This window comes from Bos indicus, chromosome 4 (genome assembly GCF_029378745.1).
Source record: "Bos indicus isolate NIAB-ARS_2022 breed Sahiwal x Tharparkar chromosome 4, NIAB-ARS_B.indTharparkar_mat_pri_1.0, whole genome shotgun sequence".
NCBI lineage: Eukaryota > Metazoa > Chordata > Mammalia > Artiodactyla > Bovidae > Bos > Bos indicus.
In genome coordinates, this window is record NC_091763.1 from 107,845,512 (window position 1) to 107,868,873 (window position 23,362).

At 37.5% G+C, this 23,362-nt stretch overlaps 1 protein-coding gene across 1 annotated transcript; it reads left to right on the forward strand.

Annotated features, from left to right (window-relative positions):
- The first annotated feature begins 5,514 nt into the window (after positions 1–5,514).
- LOC109558155 (olfactory receptor 2A2-like) lies at positions 5,515–6,447 on the forward strand. The gene has a single exon (XM_019959610.2). The coding sequence runs from the start codon at positions 5,515–5,517 to the stop codon at positions 6,445–6,447; it is 933 nt and encodes a 310-aa protein (XP_019815169.2).
- Positions 6,448–23,362: the final 16,915 nt, after the last annotated feature.

Here is a 23,362-nt window from a genome sequence, read left to right on the forward strand (position 1 = left end):
AGTATTGCTACTACAGTCACTGTAGGCATAAACCCTTTTTTTCCATTATTTTATTATCAATCTTTTTTGGTTTGGGGTGTTCATGTATGCTTGTGTGCATTTATATGTAGGTGTGAGTGTTCTAAGAAGTTCATAAGTAGATTTTCTGTTTTTGATCTGATATGGTCATCTTTGTCTTTTGCTGGATGAATACAATTCATTTACATTTGATACATTAATGGATATACATAGACTTATTTATATCAGCATATTTTGTGTTTCTGAATATCAACAATTCTTTTGCTTCTCTTTTTCTATTTTCTTGCCTTTTACCTTCCTTTTGATTGATAATGCTTTACTGTTTCATTTGTTGGCACTGTAATTTGAAAATCATAGAGTCTACATCACTTTCTATTGATGGTAATCTATAAGTGCTAACATCAACATTCATAATTTATTGTAATGAATTTAAAATCTTTCAGTATTATGAGCCTCTTGAAAAAGGTAGTATTCTTCATGTTCAAATACATCTCTTCATTTATTTTTAAAATTTTACTTTTATAGTTTTAAGCACCAAAATCATTTTATAGCTCATAAGTTATTAAATATAAGGTCATATTTTATTATAATGTTTGTTCAATATTATTTATATGTGTTTGATTAACTCTGAATTCACTTCTGTGCTTATTAAGGAAGAGTTTTTATTAGAATACTAAAGAGATATAGAAGGAAATGGCAACCCACTCCAGTGTTCTTGCCTGGAGAGTCCCAGGGATGGCGGAGCCTGATGGGCTGCTGTCTGTAGGGTTGCACAGAGTCAGACATGACTGAAGGGACTTAGCAGCAAAGAGATATATGCCCCAAATGTTTATAATTTACATATGATAAATTTCTTCTTTTGTTCTCATTCCTTCAAGAGAGTTCCTGTGCTTGTCACGTTCTTGACTGAGAGCTTTTCTGCCTCTTGGTGTATATTTAATACCTTTTGTCTTCAGATCTTGTGCTGCTGATAAGAAATCTGCTGTCAGTGAAATTGTTGTTCCCGTGTAGATACTTTTCTTTTACCTTTACTGTTTTTTTTAATATTTCCTTTTGATCTCGGAACAATTAAATACTGAAATACTGTAAGAAAACTTTTAAGGAGGCAAATAAAATAATAAAATATTTTATTAAATATTAAAACTTTTTTAAAAAACTAACAGTAATTTGTAGGTAGCCCTAGGAAACTATTTTTTTAAAAAACATGTAAACAATGGTCAAATATTTGTGTTTGTTTATATTTATTAATAATTCATATTTAATCTATCTTAATCTCAAATTATTGATATTAAGGTTAATTTCATCTTCAATTATCAGAAGTTCTTCGATGTCATTATGGGTACATTTACCTTTACTCTTTCAGAATACATTTTTATCCTGTTGGAGATTATGTAGGGTCTTTCTACAATCTAGAATATTTTTGGTAAACCTCTTCTAATACCGCTTCTTCAGTTCAGTTCAGTCACTCAGTCGTGTGTCACTCTTTGCAACCCCATGGACTGCAGCATGCCAGGCCTCCCTGTCCAGTCACCAGACAGGTCAAAGCCAACATCCAGAATTCTGTGAGTGTAAAGTATATTCTGCTCCTTTTGGTAGTGAGTGTACATCAGAAGTGCAGACTATCTTTTTTAGAACTGCTCCTGAGCTACAGAGTGGGGGATGGAATCAGGGCAAGTTAAAATGCTACAGATATCTCCCATTGATTTTCAGGTTGATGGTTTGTTTTCCGTATTAAGCATGAGTGCTACTGCTATAGCTTTTGATTAGATTCCAGAAGTCCAAAGACGCTTATTTTCACAGGGTATTCCATATTATATGTTGCTTTTCTAGAGAGAAGTACTTTTTAAATTTTTCTATTCCATCTTTTAACCCATGTCCCTCCAGGGAGTTAATAATTTCCTGATTTTACTCAGACATTTTAGCAAGTGGTCTATAAAGATATTCAATTTTTCACTTAATGACAGGTGTCAGTCCCTTTTTCTTAGAGCAGATTTTTTACATTTATATATAGGAATATATACTCCTCACGGCTCAAATTTTTCAGTACAGTTGAGTGATTAATGTTGTGTGGAAAAAGTCTAATGACCATCAGTAGCTATATTATCGGTCAAAATGCATGGAAATTAGAACTTTTAATTCCCATTAGCCTCTTCCCAATATATACACTGTTACGTATTTAGTTCAGTCTTGTTCTAGGTCCCAGAGGACACTTCCAGAATTCTCTGTACAGTGTGTCTGCTTATTTTTGTAAATGTATTGCTACTTTCCTTGATCTGTATTTTTACAGTGTGAATTTTCTTTCTAGGATCACTTCTTCCCTGTTTGAAATGAAATCTTGGACTTTCCTTAAGTAAGAATAGTTGAATCCAGAATATCTCAGCTCAAGACGAGTTTTGTGTGCATGCTAAGTCACTTCAGTGGTTTCTGCCTCTTAGCTGTTTTTAAAGAAGAGTGTGGTGTAGGGTATGTAGTCTCTCATCTTGCCAGAAACTGAAGTCTAAATCTCAATGTTTGTAAACTATATCCTTCACATTTGAACACTTGACTTTTAACTTCCCATTTCACAACTGGGGAAAATGGTTTTCTTATGATTTCTTGTAATTCACCTCCCATAACAGCTGATTTTTGTTGGCTTTTGTAATATTCATTTTACATTGTTAAGATCTGTACTGTTCACATTCTGGTTAGTCATTATCCTTACCACAATTTTGACCATTCTTCCCCTACTAAAATGAATTTAATGCTGCATGAAAGTTCTCTAGTCACAAGTCATGCATATACCTGCAATATACAATTGACTGACAAAGATTTTTTTCCAAGATATATGTTAGGGTCATATTTTATGAGTTTATACATGCATCAAAATTATATATATGTATGTGTATCTCTGAATGTATATATAGTGACCATATTTTACTGTCAGTTCAGTTCAGTTCAGTCGCTCAGTCGTGTCCAGCTCTTTGGGACCCCATGAATCGCAGCACGCCAGGCCTCCCTGTCCATCACCAACTCCTGGAGTTCACTCAAACTCACGTCCATTGAGTCGGTGATGCCATCCAGCCATCTCATCCTCTGTCGTCCCCTTTTTTTCCTGCCTCCAATCCCTCCCAGCATCAGTAAAGTGCATTATTTTACTGTAATAATATATTTATATTAATAATATAATAATATTAATAGTAATTTTATATATTATACATAATATATACGGGGCTTCCCAGTGGGGTGCTAGTTGTAAAGAACCCACCTGCGAATGCAGGAGATGTAAAAAATGCAGGTTTCATCCCTGAGTTGGGAAGACAGATCACCCAGAGGAGGGCATGGTAACCTAGTATTCTTGCCTGGAGAATCGCGTGGACAGGGGAGCCTGGTGGGCTACAGTTCATAGGGTCACAAAGAGTCAGACACGACTGAAGCGACTTAACACACACACACACACACACACACACTGATACATGTAAATGTGTTGTTGTTGTTCAGTCACATAGTCCTATCCAACAATGTGCAACCCCAGGGACTACAGCATGGCAGTCTCCCCTCCTTCACTGTCTCCTGGTTGTTCAAACGCATGTCTATTGAGTGATGATTCCATCCAACCATCTCATCCTCTACCACCCCCTTCTCCTCCTGTCTTCAATCTTTCCCAGCAGGGTCTTTTCCAGTGAGTCAGCTCTTCACATCAGGTGGCCAAAATATTGGAGCTTCAGCTTCAGCATCAGTCCTTCCAAGGAATATTCAGGGTTGATTTCCTTTAGGATTGACTAATTTGATCTTGCTATCCAAGGGACTCTCAAGAGTCTTCTCCAACACCATGGTTCAAAAGCATCAGTTTTTCAGTGCTCAGCTTTCCTTATGATCCAACTCTCACATCCATACATGACTACTGGAAAAACCATAGTTTTGACAATACAGACATTTGTCAGCAAAGTGATGTCTCTGCTTTTTAATATGCTGTCTAGGTTGGTCATAGTTTTCCCTCAATGTGGAATTATCTTTTAATTTCATGGCTGCAGGCACTGTCCAACCAAGATCTGGAAGATTTTGGTTCATGTACTTTTGAAGCCTGTGCACAGTGATTTTGGAGTGCCAGAAAATAAAATCTGCCACTGTTTTCATTTTCCCCCCATCTATCAGCATCAAGTGATGGGACAGGTGCCATGATCTTTGTTTTTTGAATCCTGAATTTTAAGCAAGCTTTTTCACTCTCCTCTTTCATGTTCATCAAAAGGCTCTATATTCCTCTTCGCTTTCTGCCATTAGGGTAGTATCATCTGCATATTCGAGATTATTGATATTTCTCCCAGCAATCTTGATTCCAGTTTATGATTCATCCAGCCTGGCATATCGCAGATGTACTCTGCGTATAAGTTAAATAAGCTGGGTGACAATATACAGCCTTGACAAACTCCTTTCCCAATTTTGAACCAACCTGTTGTTCCATGTCCAGTTTTAACTGTTGCTTCTTGACCTGAAAACAGGCTCCTCAGGAGGCAGGTAAGATGGTCTGGTATTCCCATCTCATGAAGACTTGTCCACAGTTTGTTGTGATCCACACAGTCAAAGGCTTCAGCATAGTCAATGAAGCAGGAGTAGATTTTTTCTAAAATTCTCTTGCTTTTTTATGATCCATTGGATATTGTTAATTTGATCTCTGGCTACTCTGCCTTTTGGAAATCCAGCTTACAGATCTGGAATATTGTGGCACATAACTTTTGACGCCTAGTTTGAAAGAGTTTGAGCATTACTTTGTTAGCATTTGAAATACGTGCCACTGTATGATAGTTTGAATATTCTTCAGTGTTGTCTTTCTTTGGGATTGGAATGAAAACTGAGTTTTTCTAGTCCTGTGGTCACTGCTGAGTTTTCCAAATATGCTGGCATGTGGAGTGTAGCACTTTCACAGCATCATCTTTTAGGATTTTTAATAGCTCAACTATATTTCCATCACCACACTAGCTTTGTTTATATATATTATATTAAACATATAATCTATGTAATACAATAATGTTGCAGGAAGAAGGACCCCTCCAAGAGTCTAGGAATAAATTGTCAATATGTGAATATGGCTTTACTTTAGTCTTAAGTGTTCTACAGAAAGTTAATACATTGTCCATTTGGAGAAAATAAGTGATAAGCCAAAAATGAATAAAAATTAGTGAAACCTATATACTATATACTAGTATGGATTATAGTCCCTAATACTTACCAGTAATAGCAACCCACTCCAGTATTCATGCCTGGAAAATCCCATGGACCGAGGAGCCTGCGGGGCTATAGTCCATGGGGTCACAAAGAGTCAGACACGACTGAGCGACTTCACTTTCACAATAAAAACTAAGAAACAAAAAGGCAAAGGAATTTTGAAGAAAAAAACTTCAGGGAAGTAGGGACAACACAAGCTTCCTCTGAATTCACTTCTCATAAATAACTCCTATTTTCATTGCTATCCAATCCTGACTTTCCTATCACACTTCAGTCCTTTGCAGACTGTCATTGGCAATGGAGGGCAACCAATCACACATCACAGAATTCATCCTGGTGGGGTTCCAACTCAGCAAAAATGTGGAATTGCTCCTCTTTGGTATCTTCTCCCTGTTATATGTCTGCAACCTGCTGGCAAATGGCATGATCTTGGGACTCATTTGTCTTGACCCCAGACTGCACTCCCCCATGTATTTCTTCCTTTCCCACCTGGCCATCATCGACATATCCTATCCTTCCAGCAATTTTCCCACCTTGCTGGAAAACCTAGTGAAACACACAAAAAACATCTCCTTTGACCCTTGCACTGTGCAGATGCTTTTCAGTTTGACTTTTGGATCTATAGAGTGCCTCATTTTGTTGGCGATGTCCTATGACAGGTATGTGGCGATCTGCCATCCCCTCCAGTACACGGTCATCATGAACTGGAGAGTGTGCTCCATCCTGGCCATTGCTTGCTGGGCGTGTGGATTTGCCCTGGCCCTGGTCCAAGTAATTCTCTTGTTAAGATTACCCTTCTGTGGCCCCCAGAAGGTGAACCACTTCTTCTGTGACATTCGCTCTGTCCTCAAATTAGCCTGTGGTGACATCTGGATGAATGAAATGTTCCTCTTTGCTGATGGCGTTCTTATCTTAGTCGGGCCTCTTGCCCTGGTGTTGGTCTCCTATATGCGTATTCTCTGGGCCATCCTGAAGATCCAGTCAAAGGAGGGCCGCAAGAAAGCCTTCTCCACCTGCTCCTCCCACCTCTGTGTGGTTGGGTTCTACTTTGGCTTAGCCATGATTGTTTACATGGTTCCCGACAACAGTCCACAAGAAGAACACCTGAAGATCCTTTTCCTGTTTTATACTCTTTTCAACCCATTGCTGAACCCTCTTGTCTACAGTGTCAGGAATGCTCAAGTGAAGGCTGCCTTCCACAGAGTACTGCAGAAGAAGAAGACAACGTGAAGGAGGGTCCAGTTTTGGTTCAGTGCATTCTTTTCCCTTCAGAGATGTGATTGCTGGTGCAAGAAAACTCAAAATTCCCCAGAAAGTGACATGATTTAATGAAGAGCATTAGTCCAGAGTAGCATCAGCATGATGGAAGAATAGGAATCCCTAAGCCTCCATTCCTCCATGGAGACAAGACCATACAGACCTAATTTCCTTTGTGAAAATACCAGAAGTTGGATAATTGATTGCTGCACCCCAGAAAAGCACAATGCCAAGAAGAAATACAATAAGTGTTCAGGCAAATTTATGGTACTGTGTCTGCCATACCTACTTCCCTCCACCTCCCAGATCTCCCTCAAGGGGGAAAAAGAATGGATCCTTCAGACTACTTTTAGCTTTTCAGGGAGTGATATGAGAGTTTGTTAGTTGTCTTGCCTCTGAAGCACTGATGGAAGTGGCAGTTTGGACTCCTGGTTAGGATCCCTGAGAAAACCTGCAAGGAACGAAACTTTTTAAAGATACAGAGATACTTTGGATTTTCAAAATTCTCGGAGATCTGCACTGGTATCTCATTCTTGTCTTAACGTAAAATTTCTTGTTAATGTGTGATATTGAGTTTCCTTGCAGTTGCTTCCTGGCCATCTGCATGTCTTCTTTGATGAGCTGTCTGTTTAGGGCAGCAGAGGATGTGACGATGGTTAGATGGCATTACTGACTCAGTGGACGTGAATTTGAGCAAATTCCTGGACATAGTGAAAGTCAGAGGAATCTGGCATGCTCAGTCCATGGAGTCCCAGATTTGGACATGACATAGCAAATGAACAAAGCAACAACTCTTTACATCTTTTGCCCATTTTTATGTAATGAATTTTATTTTTAAAGAAATTTTTGATCACAGCAAAATTCAGTGGAAGGGACAGAAATGCCCTGTACACCCCCTACCTCCCCACATGTATAAGCTCCCCCATTACCAACGACCCTCCCTAGAGTGGCATGTTTGTTAGTATTCATGCACCTATATTAACAGATCATCATCACCCAAAGTCTATAGTGTACACTTGAATTCACTCATGATGTTGTACATTCTGTGTATTGGACAAGTGTTTAATTATGTGTATCCACATTATATTATCATACTCAATATTTTCAGTGCGCTAAAAATCACCTCTTCCTTCCTCCCTTCAGTTCTAATCCCTGACAACCACTGATCTCTTAACTGCTTCCATAGTTTTGGCTTTTCCAAATATTTGGGGAGGAATTATAGAGTATGTATGTATAATGTAGTTTTCCACACTGGCTCTGTTCACTCAGTCGAATGCCTTTCATTTCCTCTTTTTTTCTTTGCTTGATAGTTTATTTCTGAACTCGCTTCCGTTGTCTGGATGCAGCACAGTTTATCCATTTACCAACTGAAGCACACTTTGATGGCTTCCAAGTTTAGGCAATTATGAATAAAGTTGCTTTAAACATCTCTGTGCAGGTTTTTGTGTAGACGCATGTTTTCAAATCCTTTGGATACATACCAAGTACTGCATTTGGTAGATTGTATAGTAAGAGTAGGTTTAGTTTGTTTTTTTTTTAACTATGAAATTGCCTTTCAATATGACTGTATCATTTTACATGAATGAAAATGAATTCCACTTCAGAAGTACGTGAAAGTTCTTATTGATCCACGTCATTATCAGTGGTGGTGTCGGTGCTCTGGAGTTTAGCCATCCCACTAGGTGTATAGTGATAATTCATTGCTGTCTTCATTTACTTCCCTCATGATAGAGATGTGGAGCATCTTTCCATGTGCTCATTTGCAATCTGTCTTTTTTTTTTCATTTTTAAAATTTATTTTTAAATTAAAGACTGTTTTTCTTTTTTTAATTTTAGAGTTGGAGGAAAATTGCTTTACAGTGTTGAATAAACATTGTAAACGTGCTGCCGTACAACATGAATCAGCCATAAGTATACATAAGCCCCCTCCTTATTGAACCTCCATTCCCCTCTGCTGCCCCATTCCATCCCTCTAGGTTGCTGCCGAGCAGGCTGAGTCCAAGTGTTATATAGCAACTTTATCCTCGCTATCTATGTGAACATGGTCACGTGTATGTTTCAGTGTTACTTCCTCATTTCATCCCACCTTCTCCTTTCCCCACTGTGTCCACAACTCTTTTCTCTATGTCTGCTTCTCTGTTCCTGCCCTGCAAATAGGTTCATCTGTACCATTTTTTAACAATTACACACACATATATATATAAATATTTTAATATACAATATTTGTTTTTCCTCTCTCGGACTTACTTCACTCTGGATAACAGATTCTAGGTTTATCTACCTCAGTTTAGCTGACTCAAATTCATTCTTTTATATGGCTGCATAATATTCCATTATATATAAGGAGTCTATCTTCCTTATCTATTTATCTGTCAGTGGACATCTAGATTTCTTCTGTGTCCTGGCTTTTGTAAATAGGGCTGCAATGATCATTGGGGTACCAGTATCTTTTTGCTTAGAGTATATGCCCAGTAGTGGGATTGCTTGGTCATATGGTATTCTTGCCTGGAGAATCCCAGGGACGGCAGAGCCTGGTGGGCTGCCATCTATGGGGTTGCACAGAGTCAGACACGACTTAAGTGACTTAGCAGCAGCAGCAGCAGCAGCATAGTAGTTTTATTCCTAGTTTTTAAAGGAATTTCCATACTGTTCTCCATAGTGGCTGTATCAATGTACATTCCAACCAATAGTGCAGGAGGATTCCCTTTTCTCCACATCCTCTCCAGAATTTTTTGCTTGTAGATATTTCGATGATACCCATTCTGATCAGTATGAGGTGACACCTCATTGTAGTTTTGATTTGCATTTCTCTAATAATGAGTGATGCTGTGCATGTTTTCATGTGTTTAATGGCCATTGGTATGTCTTCTTTAGAGAAATGTTTGTTTAGGTCTTGTGCTCATTTTTTGACTCGGTTGTTTGTTTTTCTGATATTGAGCTTGCATGAGCTGCTTGCATATTTTGAAGATGAATCCTTCATTTGCAATTATTTCTTCCATTCTGAGGGTTATCTTTTCATCTTATAGTGTATAGTTTCCTTTGCTATGCAAAAGTTTTTAAGTTTAATTATGTTGCATTTATTTATTTTGCTTTTATTTCCATACTCCAGGAGGTGGGTCAAAGAACGTCTTACTGCAGTTTATGTCAAAGAATGTTCTGCCTATGTTTTCCTCTAAGAGTTTTATTGTTTCTGGCCTTTCATTTAGATCTTTAATCCATTATGAGTTTATTTTTGTGTTTGGTGTTAGGGAGTGTTCTAATTTCATTCTTTTACATGAAGCTGTCCAGTTTTCCCAACACGACTTATTAAAGAGACTGTCTTTTTTCCATTGTATATTCTTGTCTCCTTTGTCAAAGTAAGGTGCCCAGAGGTGTGTGGGTTTATTTCTGGGCTCTCTATCTTATTCCATTGGTCTATATTTCTGATTTTGTGCCAGTATCATACTGTCTAGATTACTGTAGCTTTGTAGTATAGTTTGAAATCAGGAAAAGTTGATTCCTCCCACTCCATTTTCCTTTCTCAAGATTGCTTTGGCTATTCAGAGTCTTTTGTGTTTCCATACAAATCATAAAATTTTTTTGTTCCAGTTCTTTGCAAAATGCCACTGGTAATTTGACAGGGATTTCACTGAATGTCTAGATTATTTTGTGTCGTATAGTCATTTTGACAGTATTAATTCTTCCAATCCAAGAACATGATATATCTCTCCATCTGTTTGTGTCATCTTCATTTCTTTCAACAGTGTCTTAGAGTTTTCTGCATACAAGTCTTTTGTCTCCTTAAGTAGGTTTATTCATCAGTATTTTATTCTTGTTAATGCAGTGGTCATTAGAATTATTTTCTGGGTCTCGGGGCGGCGGCGGCGGGAGCGGCAGGAGGACTGCTGGGCACGCTCACAGGGCTTCCTCCGCCTGCAGGTCGGGAAAGGGCGTTTCAGCTGCTGCTGGAGAGCGTGTTATTAAAAAAAAAAAAAAAAAAAAGAATTATTTTTTGAATTTCTATTTTTGATCTTATATTGTTAGTATATACAAACAAATGCAACAGATTTCTTTGTATTCTGCAACTTAACCAAATTCATTGAAGAGCTCTAAGAAGGGGACGACAGAGGATGAGATGGCTGGATGGCATCACTGACTCAATGGACGTGAGTCTCAGTGAACTATGGGAGTTGGTGATGGACAGGAAGGCCTGGCGTGCTGCAATTCATGGGGTAGCAAAGAGTCGGACACGACTGAGCGACTGATCTAATCTGAGTAGTTTTCAGGTAACATAGATTTTCTATGTATACTGTAACGTCATTTGCAAAAAGTGACATTTTTACTTCTTTTTCAGCTTGAACTCACTTTATTTCTTTTTCTTCACTGGTTTCCATGTCTAGGACTTTTAAAGTTATATTGAATAAAAGTTGCAAGAGAGGAGTCCTTGTCTTGTTCCTGATCTTAGAGAAAGAGCTTTTAGCTTTTCACTGTTGAGTATGATATTAGAGTTTGTCATATATGACCTGTATTATGTTGAAATGTGTTCCCTCTGTGCACACTTTATGGAGAGTTTTTATTGTAAGTGGATATTGAATTTTATCAGAAACTTTTCCTTCATCTATTGAGATAATTGTATGATTGTTATTATTCAATTCGTTAGTGTGGAGTATCACACTGATAAATTTGCAGATATTGAAAAAATATTTGCATCCCTGGGATGAATCCCCCTTGATCATGATGTATGATCCTTTTAATTTACTGTTAGATTCATTTCCTGGTATTTTGTTGAGGATTTTATGTCTATATTCATCAATAATATTGGCTGTACTTTTCTTTTCTCATGGTATCTTTGTCCAGTTCGGGTATCGGGGTGATTGCAGCCTCATAGAAAGAGTTTGGAAGTATTCCTTCCTCTGAAATTTTTTGGAATAACTTTGGAGGATTAAGTGTTAATTCTTTTCTACATTTTGGATGGAATTCACCTGTGAAGGCAACTTATGCTGGACTTTTGTTTACTGGGAATTTTTAAATCACTGGTTCCATATCAGTGCTCGTATTATAGTTGGTCTGTTCATATTCTTTTCAATTCTTCCTGTTAAGTCTTGAGAGATTGTACCTTCCTAAGAATTTGTCCATTTCTTCTAAGTTATATGGTTTATTGGCATATAGTTGTTTATGGGCCTTTATAGTCCACAAACTTCCCACTTTTTAAGCCAGGACACTGGTCTTTTGCTGCTGCCCTCAGACTGCAGCTTACACTATCAGCTATCCTGGTAACCAGACCTTTGGATTCAGACTGAATTACAACACTGGTTCTCTTGAATATCCAGCTTGATAAGTGCAGGCCTGGGGGCTTCTCAGCCTCACGCAGGAAGATATTAGACATTGGACAGGGAAGCAGGGGCTGACTTAAGGTTTCTGCTGTGCTGTCTTTTCCACCCCTGGCTACTGAGCTGCAGAGAAGGCAGTATCTGCGGCTCCTGTAGGCTGCCCTGTTCTCCCTGAAGAGTTTCACTTTCTGACCAGGTGTGTTCAAGAAAACATAAGGGTAAGAAGTTTGAGACAGAAATTGCTGGAGAGAAGTTCTTGAGTTGGCAAGAGGGATGACATTTATAGTATTAAGTGGTAGACTGGTATTTGCTGGAAAAAAACTAATAACTCCATAGGAAGAGGAGATGAGATAAATACAAAAATTCATTAACTTAGTGTGTATGTTAGGATTGAATGAACTGTCATCTGATTGCATCCATTTTCTCAGTTACTCTTGTTCAGTAGCTAAGACTATGCATGGAAACATTTATGGGAGATTTAATGAAAGAGAAAAAAGAAAAAAAAAAAACCTGGGAGAAGAGACTAGGAAATACAGTAGGATTTCTGGGAACATCAAAGGCCAAATCGATGTGAATTTTCATGAATTAAAGGGATCTGAGTCATCATGTATTTTTGTTTTTTTTCTGTGATCTGTGGATGCAGGCAAAGCCATGCATCATCTAAATTCAATGCTTACAACACTGCACTTACAACAGAGAGGGGACAATTACCTTTCTAAATGTAGGGTGTATATTTAGGGGAAAATGTTTTCAAAATGGGACAAATACTGAAGGAATAGGGTAGAGCAGGAAAGCATTTAGGCAATATGATTCTGTCTACATGATTTTCCAAGTAGTGACAATATTTGCAATGGAAAATTTTGATAATTATTACATATTAACACTTTTCAGCAGATGGGATTAATTCACTCTCTGAGAAAGATCCAGTCCTTAGAGGCGCTACCTTAATAATCTCCATGGGAGATCACATTTATTGCATCATGAATCTTTCCAAAAGTAGAATAAGGAGACAGGATCAATTTCAAGATCAAAGACATAATACATGTATATCCTTGGGAATTCTACTGTGGGACATAATCAATGAAATTAAATTTATCACTTTTATTTCAAGTGTCTCTTGAGTACAGACATCTTTGCCATTCTTCTTCAGTTCTTACTTCTCTGCAAAAGCAGGTTCACATATGTGCACACACACACACTCACAGATAATAATGCAAGAGACCCAAGAGAGGAGGAGTAGGAAAGACACAGAATGGTGAGAATATGGTTTGTAATTTGTTCCCTGGACGCCACAGGTATGTCTCTGGGGGATGGGTTGCTTTCATTTAATCAGACTATAAAGCCCTCACATATGTAGAAGATCCTGGGCACCCCTGAGTCCTGCCCTCCCCCATCAGGGCAGAAAAGGGATCTGGGACTCATCATCTACTGCACTTGCTTCTGGGAGCAGGTGACTTAACTCCAGCCACTCCTCATCTCTGTGAGTTTTCCAGCCCAGTTTGGGGAAAATACCACAAGTAGTACCACGACTTCTCTTTATGTTAGTAGAAATCATTACTTATATACTGGTTAATGACTGACAGGGGAGCAGGGCAGAAGGCGGGCAGAAATCATCAGGTTTATGAAGAAGGAAAAGCCACCTTTGTGAAGACCCCTTTCTTGAACTGTGCTGAGGTCTCAGAGTCACATCTGATACCCACGCTGTCTAAACATAGACTTCTTTTTCTTCTTAATCAGACCCCTTCCCTGGTCACATGTATGGGAAGAGGCTGGTGAAATTCAGTGTCCCTGAGTCGGGGTATCAAGCTGAAAGGCATGTAAGAGACCTCTGATCCTGTTGCCTCCTGAAGCTGGGGGTGTGCCATTTACTACTTTTCATTTCTTCCTCTGCTGACCAGCTTCTCACACTACACTTGGAAACATCCTCTGCCAGGGAAGTGAGGAAAGCTAGCATCCCCTTCTTCTGCCCACGAGGGAGATGTTAGGAAGTGGCAGGAAAATCCTATAGCTACTTGATAAAGATCTCATCATTATTTCCTTTGTAGCAGGAAAGCGGGTACAGGAACCCGTTTAGCTTACCCTGAATCCTTTTCCAGAATTTCTCTCCAGGGACGGTTGTCCTCATCTGAGGAAAAGCCTGCAGCATCTCCTGGAGGAGGTTAACATGACTACCATTGTCACTTATCAAATGTGGGGGGACAGTTCTAGGTGTTGAAAGTATGGCAAGATACCCCTACTATAAAACCAATTTCTTAGTTTGAAATGTGTTTGTACCTGGCAGATTTTCAGTGAATGTTTTTGCTTTTATTCTCTTCACATTTAAGTCAATTTTTTAAAATAATGAAAAAATTAAAATATATCATTTTTAAATTTTACTGAATGCAAAAAGAAAGTCAGGAGAATCCTGTCAGTGTTTATAATGTTACATAAAACAGAGGACTCCCACAGACTTTCTCTAAGCTGCAGTAATTTGTGTATTTTCATCCATATTTCAGCATTCTAATCTTAGGATTCAAGTTAATATTACTGAGGCTAACAGAGTCTTCATATTCATGCTAATCTGGCTTGTGCTGTGTAAAAGTGGAGAACTGATGGTTTTCTAACAGGAAGTTACTGGAAGGGCATTCTAAGTATCCCTGACTTGAGTTTGTAAGTGGTCAGAGTCCACTGAGGTGTGAGGTATTGGAGCAAAGGGTATCACTTCTGCAGCAGGTCAGAGAAAGCAGTGATCTCTCTCTGTAGACACCAGGGAAGGTGGGAGATGTTCTAAGACTAATGAAGATAAGGATATAGCCCTCTGATAATCATCTTGCAATATGTTTATTAATATTGTTTATTATTTTCTTACTAAATAAACCTTTCTAAGCATATATATAATTGTATAGAAATTTAAATGTATTAACTGACTTTCCTCAGTTATAGCTACGGCATATTACTTATGATGTAGAATGCAACAAATATTTTCTTTTAACTTACAATAACAACATGCCTGGACTGTAGAATTAATTTTAGATATATTAAATCTCTTGGAAGCTGGACTTAGAAGGTAATAGCAGATAACTAGGCTTCTTGGAGAGATGATGAAAAAAGACAGGCATTCCAGAGCACAAGTCTGGAAGCCAAAGACTCAGGCAGTGTTACCAGGGAATGACTACTTGCAAAATTACACTGGCTAATGGAGATTAGATTTATCTGCAAATGCATGAATTTGTTTAGGAGGCAGATTCTTCATAAACTCAGTTACTAAGTCCCTCAGCGGACAACTCAGGACAGGAGAGCAGACCAGAACTAGCAGTTAAACCAGCAGCCACCATGTAAGCTCTTAATGCTTTTGCTGACATTTATAACATTTGATGTTTATGCTAAGGTTAGTTCTAACATTAGGACCTAACACTTGAGTGTTAGAGATGTGCACTGAAAATGGATGAAGGCCTTGAAGTCATCTTTACTAGCTGGCTGACAACCTGCTTGAGAGCCTTGTCAACAGTCACTCAGTAGAGAAATCTCTGGTTAATTCTGCCTGGTACACACAGAGACTTGTCACTCTAAGAAGTTAGTAAACCAATGCCTGAAATATGCTGTATTTTCCCATTTGTTTCCTTTTAATTAATTTATTTATGTTAATTGAAGGATGATTACACTATGATATTGTGGTGGATTTTGCCATCCATCAACATGAATCAGCCACGGGTGACCATTTGATTTTTAACTTAGGGTTTGTTTTTTAAATCAGTGTCTGATTATCTGTTTGTTTTACTCCAACAGCAATGATTAAAAATAAGACTTTTCTGCAGTTTCAGGCTTTGAAGGATGACTGTATTCCTTGGTGAGTGTCCCTGAAACGACTTTGTGCAGATTGTATAGCCTACATCCCATCCTCAGTGTGCCTTCCTGTTGTTAAAAATATGCTGAGCACTTTTCATGTGGTAAATGTGCCGGAAACTTTAATTCATTTACATAGATTTACCACATAATTCTCAATACATAGTGATGCACTTAAATATCTTTCTCTTTTTATTTATGGTGAGCAATAGAGCTAATATTCAATAATATCCCCTAGATTATATTTTATCCAAATACAGAAGTTTCATCAAATTCCTTCAGGTGCAAGATAGATAAAGTATGCTAGTAGGTTGGTGTAAGTAAAGTCAACTTATGAAATTAAAAAATTAAACTTTCTTTTTACTTACCTATGGATAAATATCTGTGTTGCTCTAACATTTAAAAATCATTAGAAAATATTTTTTCAAAAAGTTTGGCAATCGCCCGCTTCATTTAGAACCGGAAAATCACACCTGTTCATCTGCCTAAGTATGCTCATCAAATTCTGGATTTCAGAATGATGAAGAGAGACCTTATAGCTGACTCCTGGGTGCCCTGTCCATAGCACCATGCCCTCCCGCTTCGGTGCACACTGGCCTATTTCCCAGGGCCAGCACCTCTATTTGTTTCCCTGGGCAGGTTCCTGAAAACCAGAGACACTTTACTACCTTCTTAAACAGGGAAAAGGAGCCCTGATATCAATACTTGGTCCACCCACCTCAAGGCACTTATCCAATAACAGATACTAGTAGGTGTATAAACACCCCAGCTCCCTTCCAACTAAAGGTAGGTTAACACTGAGAAACATATTCTACCCTGGCTCCAAGATTTTCCCATGGGATCTAGCTTCATTTACAACAATTTTTATTTGCCTGGTCATCCAACCTTCAGTGACCACCCTTTCTCAATTGTCCCCCTTTACTAATCTTCTGTGTTTCCTGGGATTACTTCCTAAGAACTACTTATAGTTGGATAACTGTCTCAGGGGTTGGCCTCTGGAGGATCCCAAACAATGTTTCTCTTAACTGGACCAATATTAATATTTATTTAACTCATAATGGAAAAAGATATTCACAAACATTGGTAATTTTGAACATGGATAGAAAATTGACATGGTGAATTTCATGTTTACAAATATTAAAGATATTTATAGAAGACTGATTATTTAGCAACAAAATGCTTTGTTGTCAGAACATATTGCACTACAAGTTCAAATTCCTCATTTATACCATTTCATTTATATACAAGGACAGACTAAACAGTGTTAATTGATGGTCATAGATTTTTAAATCAGAGCACCTTTACAGAAATCCTTATTGAGTATATAATATTGGGACTGTGCTGGTTTTAGAAAAGGCAGAGGAACCAGAGATCAAATTGCCAACATCCATTGGATCATGGAAAAAAGCAAGAGAGTTCCAGAAAAGCATCTATTTCTGCTTTATTGACTATGCCAAAGCCTTTGACTGTGTGGATCACAATAAACTGTGGAAAATTCTTCAAGAATTGGTAATACCAGACCACCTGATCTGCCTCTTGAGAAATCTGTATGCAGGTCAGGAAGCAACAGTTAGAACTGGACATGGAATAACACTGGTTCCAAATAGGAAAAGGAGTTTGTCAAGGCTGTATATTGTCACCCTGTTTATTTAACTTATATGCAGAGTACATCATAAGAAACGCTGGACTGGAAGAAACACAAGCTGGAATCAAGATTGCTGGGAGAAATATCAATAACCTCAGATATGCAGATGATACCACCCTTATGGGTGGATGGGGGAGCATATCTGAAGATAGAATCCATGAGCCATTGTTATGTATATGTTCAAATATAGTCAGTTCTTGACTTTTCCAAAACGGGGGCATTGTATTAGGTTCTCAGTAGTAATGTATCCCTGTTTCATATCCTTGGCAAGTCCTTGTAGTTTCAAACTTTTGAATTTTGTCCATCAGTGTGTTTTGCATTTTAATTTCTTTCTCTTTGGAGATCTAGGAAGGTTGCTGCTGCTGCTAAGTCACTTCAGTCGTGTCCAACTCTGTGCGACCCCATAGACAGCAGCCCACCAGGCTCCCCCGTCCCTGAGATTCTCCAGGCAAGAACACTGGAGTGGATTGCCATTTCCTTCTCCAATGCATGAAAGTGAAAAATGAAAGTGAAGTCGCTCAGTCGTGTCCAACTCTCAGCGACCCCATGGACTGCGGCCCACCAGGCTCCTCTGTCCATGGGATTTTCCAGGCAAGAGTGCTGGAGTGGGGTGACATTGCCTTCTCCGCTAGGAAGGTTAGTACCTCTTAATCTTTTAATGTGCTCAGGGGTTATTCAGATACTCTTTCATGTGAAATGTTTGTTCAAGTATTTTGCTCAGTTTAAATTGGGTAATCTATGTTTTCATTAAAAATGTACAGAAATTCTTTAAGTATTCTAAATATGAGCCCTGTACTGGTTATGTGTTAGTTGCTCAGGCTTGTCCGACTCCTTGCAAACCCTTGAACTGTAGCCTGCTGGGCATCTCTGTCTATGGAATTCTTGAGGCAAGAATATTGGAGTGGGTTGCCATTCCCATCTCCGGGGGATCTTCCTAACACCAAGGATTGAACCTGTGTCTCTCGGCAGGTAGGTTTTTTACCAGTGCTGCTGCTGTGCAACCTGAAAAGCCCATATTGGTTATACATGTTGTAAATATTTCCTTCCACTCTGTGGATTTCATTTTTACTCTCTTAATGATGGCTATTGATAAACACGAGTTAGGTTCTTAGTTTTATCAATCTATTCTTTAATACTGTTTTAATTCTGTTTCAGAAATTTTTTCTCCCTCTGAGGTTTTCCCTATGTCACCAGTGTTCTACAAAGCTTTTTAAATATTTTATGCCTAGATCTAAAACCCATCTGAATTTTTTAGTGTGTTGGTAGAAGTCATGGTTTGTTTTTATCCACATAGCTAGCCAACTGATTATTTATTAAAAACACTGGTGCCTTTATCTTGGTTCAAGTATATATGCATGTGCGCCTGTGTGTATACACATTTCTGAATTTCTGAGTTAAGCATACTATTTCTTGGGTTTATTTATTCTTGTTCTGATACAGCACTGAATGACTGCATAAAGTCACTGTAACCTTGTAGGTCTCAATATTCCACAGAGTGGGTCATTTTATTGATACTTCATTCTTCAAGATTGCTTTGTCTCTTCTTGAACTTTTGTGATTTCACATCAAATTTATAATGAGACTCTCAGTTTCTGTACATGAAAAATCTTCTTGGATTCTGATTTTGACTTGATTGAACCAGAAGAACAGCTTGAAGAGTTTTGCCATCTTTACAAAATGCTCGTTCTGTAAACAAGGTATATAAGTCCTCCCATTTGTACATCATCCTTGAATGCAGATTTGTGTGTGTGTGTATGCACCTCTCAGAGAAGGCGATGGCACCCCACTTCAGTACTCTTGCCTGGAAAATCCCGTGGATGGAGGACCCTGGTAGGCTGCAGTCCATGGGGTCGCTAAGAGTCAGACTTGACTGAGCGACTTCACTTTCGCTTTTCACTTTCATGCATTGGAGAAGGAAATGGCAACCCACTTCAGTGTTCTTGCCTGGAGAATCCCTGCTGTCTATGGGGTCGCACAGCGTTGGACACGACTGAAGTGACTTAGCAGCAGCAGCATGCACCTCTAATAATAGATTATCCATAGAGATTCTGTTTTTAACATACACAAGTTTTATCAGTAATTATATTTTATTTTCCATCTTAAATCTAGCCCTTCTTTTTCTTCCTGTTGCCTTATTGACAGCTAGTTCTTAGGTCAACATTAAAAGAAGTGGTTTTAGGGAAGCATATTAAAATCATATCCTAACTCTAAAGGAAAAATTTTAAAGTTTTACTGTTAATAATGAAAAAAGTAATGTTTTTGAATAGATGAAAAAACTTGTCTTCTATATAACATTTGCTGAATTATTTTACAGTGAACTTATAGTGAATTTTCTTCTTTTGGAAAATTTTTCATTTTATTACAACTTTATAGTATCTTATATGGGCCTCCCTGGTGGCTCAGACAGTAAAGAATCCTCCTGCAGTACAGGAGACCTGGGTTTGATCCTTGGGTTGGGAAGATCCCCTGGAGGAGGGTATGGCAATTCACCCCCATATTCTTGCCTAGAGAATCCCCATGGATAGAGGAGCCTGGCGGGCTACAGTCCATGGGGTTGTGAAAAGTTAGACACGACTGAGTGACTAAGCACAGCACAGTATCTTATTTATATCCTTCTATCCTTTGGTCTGATATCAGTATTGCTATTACCAGTCACTGTTGGCATGAAACATGTTTTCTCATCATTTTACCCTCAATCATCTTTTTTAGTTTTGAGTGTATGTGTATGTCTCTGTGCATTTATGTTAAATGTGACTGTCATAAAGGTTTGTATGTGGATTTTCTGTTTTTAATCTGATATGACCATCTCTATCTTGATGGAAATTTAATTCATTTACATTTAATGCACTAATGGATAGACTTACCTTTATTTTGCTTTTCCTAAATATTAACTGTTTTTTCTCTTTTTCTGTTTTTTTCTTGCATTCTGCCTTCTTTTTTGATTGATAATGCTTTAATGCTTTTGCAGTATAATTTTTAAAATCATAGATTCAATCATTTTTTGATTGATGTGCTTGAAGGTTTCTTGAAGTGGTAACATAAAAATGCATGATATATGGTAATAAATTTAGTATCATTACAGTATTTTGAGCCTCTTCAAGAATTTAGCACTCTTTATTTTCAAATAGTCTCTTATCCTTCATTTATGATTTTCAAATTTTACTTTTATGCTTTTTAAATATCAAAATAATTATTTCATAGCTCATAAGTTATTAAATATAAGATTATATTTTATTACTTTGTTCGATATTATTTCTATGTATTGCTTCATTATGAATTAATTTCTACCTTAATGGGGAATTTTCTTTATTGGTATGCTAAATAGCTATAGGCCCTAAACATTTATAGTTTACATGTGAAAAAATTTCATTTTGTTCTCATTCATTCAAGAGAGTTCTTGCAGTTATAAAGTTCTTGATAGCTTCTCTGCTTCTTGAGACATTAAAGATAATACCTTATTGTCTTCAGATCTTGCTGATAAGAAATTTACTGTTAGTCAAATTGTTGATACTATATAGACACTTTTATCTTTAATGTTTTAAACATTTCCTTTTGATCTTGGGACAATAGTGCAACAAAATATTTTAAGAGACAAATGAAACTCCCGCTTTTATTAAAAATTGCAAAACATATGAAAGAAAACTAAGATTTTAATTTGTTATGGCAGCCCTAGGCAACTATTTTTTGTAAAGAGGAAAATGATAGGCAAGCATTTGTTAATTGATATCTATTGAGAATTTATTTTTAACCAATCTTAATCAAGAATTTTTGATCTAAAAATTTATTTTATCTTTAATAATTAGAAGGTCTTCAAGTCCTTATGGCTGCATTTACCTTTACTGTATTATTTCAGAATGCATTTTTATCAGTTTGGAAATTAAGTCTTTGTTCCATTTGGAACATTTTTGGTAAAATCTCTTCAAATATTGCTTTTTTTTTTTTTTATCACATCCCTTATTATCTCTCTGGAAATTTTATCTTGTTTGTGTTTCGCCTCCCAAGCTTTATCATGCCTGTGAGTTAAATTTCCAAGGATGTATCCCTCTATTGTCCATCCAGCACTAATGCAGTGTTACAGTTCAATTTTACTTCAAATAACAAAAAAACAAACTCGTAGAAAAAGACATCAGATTTGTAGGACTGAAGGTGAGGAATAGTTGAGGGGGACTTGAATGAAGGTGATCCAAAGGTACAAACTTTTAGTTATAGAATAAGTCAGTCTTCTAGGAATGTAATGTACATGATGAATATAATCAACACAGCTGTATACTATATGTGAACGTGAATAAGAGAGTTAATCCCAAAATTCTCACAAGAGAAAAATACCTTTCTGTCTATATGAGATGATGGATGTTTACTCTGCTTATCATGGTCATCAGATCACAAGGTATGTAAGTCAAATTGTTATGCTGTATACCTTAAACTTATAACGTGTTGCATGTCAATTGTAATTCAACACAATTAGAAGGGAATAAATGAATAAAATGAAATGTCCAAATGAAGAAGCTACCCCTTGTCTATATATGTTGAGATCTAGGTAGATTCGTTTTTATATAAATTTATTTATTTTTAATTGTAGGATAATTGCTTTAGAGTATTGTGTTGGTTTCTCCCAAACATTAACATGGATCAGCCACAGGTATTAAATACAATCTTTCAGTGCATTATTTCTCCCTTTTAATGTCCAGTATTTTATCCTCTTTTTGAGTTTAAAAAAATGAATGACACTGCTTATTTCCTGAATGCCTCATAGATTCTTTTTTCATGCGCAGTGACTATCTTTTCACCCCTATTTCCTTTACTGCTTATAATTTATTGAAATTTTAATAAATGCAACACTTTCATTGATCTATTTGAATATTTAATCATGCTTACATTAGATTCTTTGTAAGATTGTTCAACACATTCAGTTACAACTTGGGTGAACATAAGGTTTCATTGTTTAACTCGTACACCTTTAGCACTAACTGGTTTGTATTTGAATATTGTTTTTTAAATCACATTTTGAGTTGGAGAGTTTTATTAAAATTATTCAAAATTAATTTGATTTTTCATCCTACCTTCTCTCTGGTTTGTGATGATGACTTTTTGTTTTTCTTCATTCTATTTCATAATCTCCTAATAGAGAGTCAGATCTCATAAGGGCATTTCAGGCTCTGGTAATCCAATGAGCAAGCAAGCTATTGAAAACTATATATATGCCTACAATCCGGCAACTCTACCGGTATTTTCAACCTCCCTTCATATTTTTATAAATGGATCTCTTTGTGTGTTGAGCTTGCCTTCACCCCTCATCCAGGTCACTTACAACTCTGACAGCTTCCTGCCTGTGCAGAGTCTGGACTTTAGACAGAGGCAAGGGATCAGGACCTTTTCAGATTCCCTCTGAGCATTTTCTAAGCCCTGGTCGTCGTGTGTGTGGCCTTCTAGTTTCCCAGCAGTATCTGGGAGCTATTCAAATCATCTATTTACCAAATCATCTTATTTCCAGTTCTTCCACTCAGGGTGTTATGTTAGTCTATAGTTTATCCCACCTTTTATTACTTGCCTCATGTGGCAGCAGCTGATAGTTTTGCCTTCAAAGGCTTTCAGCAATTGCCTCTGGGTAGCCACCTCAGCGGTGGGAGAGTTTTGAGTTAATTACAATAAACGAAGTTCTTTGACTGCATCCTTCAAGGAGTCACCAGACAGGTCAAATCCGATATCCAGAACCCTATCGAGTATGAAGTATATTCTGCTCCTTTTGGTAGTGAGTGTACATCAGAAGTGCAGACTATCTTGTTTAGATCTGCTCCTGAGCTAGGGAGTAGGGGATGGTATCAGGGCAAGTTAAAATGCTACAGATCTCTCCGGTTGATCTTCAGGTTTGTTTTCCATATTAAGCAAGTGTGTGGTTGCTATAGCTTTTGATTAGATTCCAGAAATCCAAAGAGGATTATTTTGACAGATTTTTCCATTTTATATGTTGCTTTTCTATAGAGAACTACTTCTAATTCTTCTATTCCATTTTTCTTTTATCTGTGTCCCTCCACAGAGTTAATGTTTTCTTGATCTTCTTACTCAGGTGTACATTTAACTTGTTGATTTATAAAGACATGTGAAAGGCTTTAAT